General features: G+C 43.1%; 1 protein-coding gene across 6 annotated transcripts in view; it reads right to left on the reverse strand.

Annotated features, from left to right (window-relative positions):
* LOC113646464 (homer protein homolog 1) overlaps window positions 1-7,500 on the reverse strand; it is a 28,973-nt gene that overhangs the window by 2,530 nt on the left and 18,943 nt on the right. For 3 of the 6 annotated variants that reach the window (XM_027152735.2, XM_027152733.2, XM_027152734.2), the window contains 7 exons: window positions 6,850-6,981; window positions 6,541-6,633; window positions 6,383-6,409; window positions 5,922-5,954; window positions 4,236-4,372; window positions 2,318-2,480; window positions 363-473 (listed from right to left, as the gene is read on the reverse strand). In XM_027152735.2, coding sequence (XP_027008536.1) covers window positions 363-473; window positions 2,318-2,480; window positions 4,236-4,372; window positions 5,922-5,954; window positions 6,383-6,409; window positions 6,541-6,633; window positions 6,850-6,981 — 696 coding nt within the window. The remainder of the gene's footprint in view (window positions 1-362; window positions 474-2,317; window positions 2,481-4,235; window positions 4,373-5,921; window positions 5,955-6,382; window positions 6,410-6,540; window positions 6,634-6,849; window positions 6,982-7,500) is intronic. The other 3 variants (XM_027152736.2, XM_027152738.2, XM_027152737.2) reach the window with 3 other exon arrangements.

The following is a 7,500-nucleotide window of genomic DNA, read 5'->3' on the forward strand; positions in this document are numbered from 1 at the left end:
TAATCTCTATGCGTTGCTTTGTAGTATAGCTAAAATGACATCAAATCAAACACTAGGATGTAACTCTAAAGGGATAAAACATACATTATATCTCTTTATAGTTCCATCGATGTGTTGTAGAATGTCCACAAAACTTGGTTATCGTTTACAACGAGTCGATCCTTTAGCAGCATCTTATTTTTTCTATTTAAAACTAAATGAGACCAAAAAAAACAACCGATAGTGCGTCAATATAATCCTGTGATTTGGAGATGCACTACAGTCAGAGCTGCAGTTATAAAAAACTTATCAACACCTTCTGACCAATCAGACCGCAGTGGTCCAATGATGGTTAGTTTCAGGAGGACGAGACTCCATCATACCTCCTCCTTGGCCTTCAGCGCTGCCTCCAGCTCCTCTATCGTCTGGTTCAGTTCTGTTTTCTGGTTTTTGATCCCTGTTGTCTGCCCACTGACACACTCCAGTTCTGTCACCTGGAAAACACACACATGATAATTTACAATCAGACAAACCACTTGTCCTTTCTCCTTCTGCCTCAATGTCACTCAGAGAGCCCATCATGCTGACTGAAGGGAATTTAGATTTTCTTTATGTCTATCATTAATTTTCACTTCGACTCCTGCCTCTAAAAATTGATCATCCATAAATAAAGCGCACGACTCTCACCGGACGGATCGTTACCCATCTGCAGTCCTGTTACTGCAACGTGCAAAAGAAATCTAACCAGATTTAACCTTTAAATCAGAAAAAAAATGTCTAGTTAGGGAATTCCAGTTAGAAAAGATTTTTTTCTAAAGATTAGATCTCTAACAGTGAGGAGGGTTTGACAGCTGAATAAGCCCCGCCCATAGTCCAAAGAAGTCTGTTTTCCAGTAGGTCCCCCCCAGTGACTCCATGTGCTTAAAGGTAGGGTCTCCGATTTTTGAAAGCCAATGTTGACATTTGAAATCACCAAAACAAACCCGCCCCTAACCCAAACGGGTCCCACCCCTGTATCAATAGCTCCGCCCACACATACATACGCAACCCAGGACACTAATGGAAAGAAATGTGTCTTTATCATAGCTGAAGGGAAGAACAATACGATTGTAGATAAACAAACAAGCAAAAATGACACACAAGCATAATCATGTAAAGGACAAAGGCATATATTAGTTCTGTGTAACAAAGCAAAACCAACGTTACTCACCTATCGAGAAGGAAAAAAGCGCCTCGGCGTCTTAAGTAAAGTCGGCCACATATTCACAGGTCGGAGTTTCCCGAGTCGATAACTCCTGAGCTAAACGCTGTTACTACACAAAACGCGGTTGTAGCTGCCTCTCTACATTACTACGATAGAAAAGAGGTGTTATTTGTGTAGTAACAGCGTTTAGCTCAGGAGTTATTGACTCGGGAAACTCCAACCTGTGAATATGTGGCCGACTTCCTGCTCCTTCAGTTCTCTCCAGCGCTGGAAAGCTGATCCTATATTAACACGTCCTACTTCTTGTCCTTATCGTAAGCCTTTCTTCTCTTTCTTTCTTTGTTTTTATCCTCCATGTCGATGTTAAAACCGCTTTCTGCTAATGTCACACATGCGCACTGAACACTCTCTCCGCCGCATATCGACAAGCCCCGCCCCTTTCTGCTCATTGGCTACACTTTTGTTTTGATTTTTGTTTATTATTCGGCCCGACTCGGTTTTCTGAAGCATTTCTCAAAAATCGGACACCCTGCCTTTAAGGCCACAACGTAATCCACTGATTTTTTTTTTAATCATGCTTTACATTTCTTCCAGGTTAATTCTACAATGAAGGAATACCATAAAATCTGACTATTGTACCTTTAATATCTTATATTTGGTTTATTGTAATCTTAAAGAACAGAAAACACTAGCACTACATTCTTTGCATTGCTCTGATATGAGTTGTTTTAAAATAATTTTGGTTCAAAACTCCTAGAAAAACCGCAGACAACGATTATTTTATACAAATGTGTCCGCTGTATCGACGTTGTAACATTCAATAATCTGTAACGTCGATTCTATGCTAAGGTCGAGGAATCGTATATCTCTGAACTGTAATACGTCTAACGTTTAAGTACGAGACATTAATGAATTAGTAAAAATAATCTCACATTAATGAATTAATAAAAATAATCTCACTCCCAAAAATTCTTATTTGCGTTAATAAACAATCTGTTAGTGTAACCCGGTGTGACAAAAGCAGCAGGACGTTACAGTTTATGCTACAATTGAGTCACTGAATATACACACACACACACACACACACACACACACACACACACATATATATATATATTCCTTGTGCTGTCTCACCCTTTTGTGCAGTCTCTCTGCCTCCTCTTGATAAGCAGCTAGCTGCTGTTTCCACTGTTTAACGTTGGCTGTAGACTCCAGCAGGGCTGCTGTTAGCTTAGCGTTGTTGCTCTTCAGCGCCGCCAGTTCGGCCTCCCAGTGCTTATTCATGTTAGTCGAGCTGCTGGAGGGGGGAAAAAAACAGGAGGTTCGTTAAATGTTTTACAGAATCGCTACTGAACTGTCGCGATATACTTTCGATTGCTGACTCTTTATTGCGAATGCAGTTCTGTCTAAAAGCTGAACGGTGGCTTAACAGCACTGACGGTAATGTGTTGGAGTTCACACTAGCTCTAGGTGTTCGGATGTTAGAAGAACACTGAAATCACAGCCATCACGCTGAGCTCTGTATGTGTGAGGTTGTGAAAAAAAAAAAATCTGAATAGCTTCCCTGGAAGCCGTTTAAACGGACACGGAGAGAGAAAAAGAATGAAAATAATTTATGGTGCAAGAATCTAACCTTCAATGAATCTACCTAAATGTTATTCTTCACATTAATGTCATATATGTACACACACATTCAAACACACACATTTCTATGTGTGTGTTTGAATGTGTGTGTGTACATATAGATATGGTGATAATACATTTTTGTGCTCTCCAGGTGGGAGGGGCATATTCAATGTTCCCTGTCAATCAAATCGACATTAACCAATAATGGGCGATCTGTAAGGAGAAGTATGTAGAAAAGAGTGTATAGCACTTTACTCTGAGGAGGTTACGCAGCCCTGTGATGCAGCATGAGCAGCAGTTGGCTGGAAAAGATGCACTTCCTGGCTTAGTATCTCAGAGGAAACACAATGGTTCCCTTTTGATAGGGAAGAGTCTTAAATGTTATAAAATGTGATATATTTAAAAACGATTAAATCATGAAGATTTCCATTTCCATGATAGCCTGTGCCTATCTCAGGTGTCATTGGGCATCGAGGCAGGATACACCCTGGACAGAGTGCCAACCCATCACAGGGTGCACACACACACACTCTCATTCCCTCACTCACACACACTACGGACAATTTCCCAGGGATGCCAATAAACCTACCATCTTTGGACCGGGGGAGGAAACCGGAGTACCCGGAGGAAACCCCCGAGGCACGGGGAGAACATGCAAACTCCACATACACAAGGCGGAGGCAGGAATCGAACCCCGACCATGGAGGTGTGAGGCGAACATGCTAACCACTAAGCCACCGTACCCCCTTCTGTGAATCTGTAGATTTTATTTTATGGTACACTGACTGCAAAAAAGGTCTGAGATCCAATAACATAGTGGAAGCCTCTTGAACAATCAAAATCACAAACGTTAAACGTTCCTTTGTCGGTAATATTACACTTACAGCTTTCAAACACTAATTACACTATACCCATAAACACTCATGTATCTCTAGCCTCATTACATCGTTGTAGTTCTCCAGGTTCTAACTCTACGCCCTTGTTCTCTGTGTTTTCAGTCTTACATGGTGTCTGAACATATGGTGTTATATAGCGTTTGGACTGTACGATGATGTAATTGATAGAAATGACCGAATACAGACGACATGCCAGTCTCTTTACTACGATCTTAACGGTTCTTGAAAAACCTTTAAGCACTAAAACAGCTCTTTAAGTCTGACTGTGATGATTTAAGTGCATTTGTATCCATATTTAATGCAGGTCTGACACAGGGGGTTAATTTACAGCTTTACTGAACCCCATGGACCTGAGCAGCATGTCAATAATGCATGATGGCATGAACCCTGCCAGTTTTAAGTGAAACATTACAGCTCGACAATTCTGTACTATCACTGGAGAAGTTGTCTTGGATGAGGAAGATGAGGGGTTTAGATTATTCGGAGAAATTATGTTTGTTCCTTTCGGACCCTAGAACTCTGAAGTTCACCTGTGTGGGAAGGGCACCGCGTTGGTCTCGGCTCTCGGCTCCGAGTTCTGAGAGGCGTCTGGTGCGATCCGCTCGTCGTCCGTCCCGTTGATGCTCTCGGGGGTCAAAGGTGATTGCAGGTCCCCTGTAGCCGATTCCTGTCAGGATATAAAATAACAACATAATCACAACATAGATCCTGGTATATTTCCTCTCGATGATCTGTAGCGACTGAGTTGTAGAGAGCTGAGATTTGTCCGAACACTCGGATTCACCCGTGGTGTTTATCTGCAGAAACAGATGGGCAAAATGCATGAGGAATGATGAGGGGTGTCTGTGAAAATCTTTTGACCGTTAATCGAATGGATGAACCCGACATTAACAGCAGCACGTGAAACGTCTCGCGCGTTGCTTGTAAACTGTCCCTTGTAGCTGTGTAGCGACTGACACTGAGTTTATTGCACTGCCCAGCATTGATTACGTTATACAGTAGCAGCTACGTATAACCTCTAAAGACGTCATGTCCCATTAGTTATATCGTGAATTCACAGAATGTCAGAAGTGAAATACTGTCGAATTAGAAATAACGGGAAATCTTCTCAAAATCCCATGGTACTTTTCTGAAAACATTTCAGCGGCGGTTTTTAAAAGTGAAAGCATGGTAAAGAACAGTGGAGCTTGCTGGAGATCAGTGGAGCTTGGTGGAGATCAGTGGAGCTTGGTGGAGATCAGTGGAGCTTGGTTAAGATCATTGGAGCTGGCTGGAGATCAGTGGAGCTTGCTGGAGATCGATGGAGAGTGGGGATCGGTGGAGCTTGGTGAAGATCAGTGGAGCTTGGTGGAGATAAGTGGAGCTTGGTGGAGATCAGTGGAGCTTGGTGGAGATCAGTGGAGCTTGGTGGAGATCAGTGGAGCTTGGTGGAGATAAGTGGAGCTTGATGGAGATAAGTGGAGCTTGATGGAGATCAGTGGAGCTTGGTGGAGATCAGTGGAGCTTGGTGGAGATCAGTGGAGCTTGGTGGAGATAAGTGGAGCTTGGTGGAGATAAGTGGAGCTTGATGGAGATCAGTGGAGCTTGGTGGAACTTGCTGTAGATCAATGGAGGTTGCTGGAGATCAGTGGAGGTTGGTGGAACTTGCTGTAGATCAATGGAGGTTGCTGGAGATCAGTGGAGCTTGGTGGGGATCAGTGGAGTTTGGTGGGGATCAGTGGAGTTTGGTGGAGATCAGTGGAGTTTGGTGGGGATCAGTGGAGTTTGGTGGAGATCAGTGGAGTTTGGTGGAGATCAGTGGAGTTTGCTGGAGATCAGTGGAGCTTGGTGTGGCGGTGTGTCATCTCTGCCCACATATCTTACATGTTTAAGGAAAAAAGAACTTTCACGTTTTCTCATTTAAAATCCATTTCTTTCTGTAGGCCTTGTTTTTGCATTCGCACACACGAAACCTCGTCACGAGCCCAAGAAACACTCTGAGCCACCTTAAAGCACGTTCTTACTTAAATAACATTAAACAGAAAATCAATCTTTATTGTTATTAACATTAACATTATTAGAAACACTTTATTACATACTACACATAATGTTTTTCTGCTATAAGCCTGATTAGTGTTCAGTAACAGAAAACGATTCCTATCTCCATATTTCTGTTAGTGTTTTAAAGGTAGACGCCTGTTGTTAGTGGTTTAAGGCTGTTACTGACTCGTGCTTACCTTCTTCGTGGAAATAGTCAAGTCCCGTTTGTGCTTGAATTGAATAAGGGGACACTGTTAGAAGGGTGTTAGGTACAAAACAAGCGTTTAGAGCGCAGAGACTCAAGACAAGACACGGTTAAAACAGCTGCTCCAAATATATTTATTGTTTGAGGTTAATCTGACAAGCGAGATGGAGGACTGTGGGTTTATTTTACGCTAGACACGACTTGCTGGAGGACGGAAGGAGACGATAGACAGGGTCGGTTTAACGATGCTGGGATTTGACATGGAAGTTGTTAACCTCTTTACTGGTGTTAAACACATGCGGAAGGTTTGGTTCTGATGTTAAATGGTGGATGTTATAGCATGTGTGGAGGATCCTGAGCGATCCGGATGTTCTGAGTGCTCTGATGGAGGCGGTGGGTTCGGCAGGGGGGAACGGAGGTGTTCGGGGACCAGCGCGTGGACGCCGAGCTTACCTTGGATGACACCGATGCCAGTTTGCGCTTGGAAGAATGTTAGAGGTCAAATGAAAGAAGGAATCAAAACTGTTTAAAGAGAAGTTTTGAAGCTAGGTGTGTGTGTGTGTGCGTGTGTGTGTGTGTGTGTGTGTGTGTGTGTGTGTTCAGAGATTTACCTGTGAGGGCGTGCTGGTCAGCTCCATCTTCTCCTGAGATTTCTCCTTTGCTAACCGTGCAGCTTCCTTAAACTCTGCAAATTTTTCTGCGAACTGGAAAAAAACCCAAAGAGATATTTAGTGACAACACAAAGTTCATCACCCACCATCATAAACCGAACGAGCGTCAGTCGAGGAGCAACCTGAGATGATCTTTTCAGGAACACAGACGTATACCAAGCAAATACACTGTGACATGACTGTCTGGGTTACGACTACTTGTTTCTAACAAACGCAGAACATGGAGATGTAGTTTTTTTTCTGTCTCACTTTGCTCAGGTGGCTCTCGGATGAGAAGCCCAGGCCGTAGACGGTGTTGGCTCTGCTGTCCGCCCACTGGCCGAATTTCTGCGAGGTCTTAGTGAACGTCATGTTGGGGGTGATGGTGCTGTTGATGATGGCCTGAGGAGAAGAAAACAACAGCAGCACAAATTGTTACACCAACACACATTTACATTTTTTTAACGACATTACAGACAGGTTCAGTTCTGAGAATGTGTGTGTGTGTGTGTGTGTGTGTGTGTGTGTGTGTGTGTGTGTGTGTGTGTGTGTGTGTGTGTGTGTGTGTGTGTTTTTAAGAGTGTTAAAATGTCACCACATGGTTATTAGAGAATCTCCTACAGCCTGAGCTGTTAATTGAAAAAAGGTCTCTTGAGACGAGAATTGTATTCATCAGGAAATACATGGCTGCAGTGTTTTAATCGTGTGTGTGTGTGTGTATGTGTGTGTGTGTCTGTGTGTCTGTGTGTGTGTGTGTGTGAGAGAGAGAGAGAGAGAGAGAGAGAGAGAGAGAGAGAGAGAGAGAGAGAGATGAAAATTGCACAAAAGCATAAATTACATTTTAACACAACTGTGGAGAGGTTTCCTGGGGAAATGGGTCTCTCTGATATCTGTGTGTATGTGTGTGTTTGTATGTGTGTG

This window comes from Tachysurus fulvidraco, chromosome 21 (assembly GCF_022655615.1).
Source record: "Tachysurus fulvidraco isolate hzauxx_2018 chromosome 21, HZAU_PFXX_2.0, whole genome shotgun sequence".
Lineage (NCBI taxonomy): Eukaryota > Metazoa > Chordata > Actinopteri > Siluriformes > Bagridae > Tachysurus > Tachysurus fulvidraco.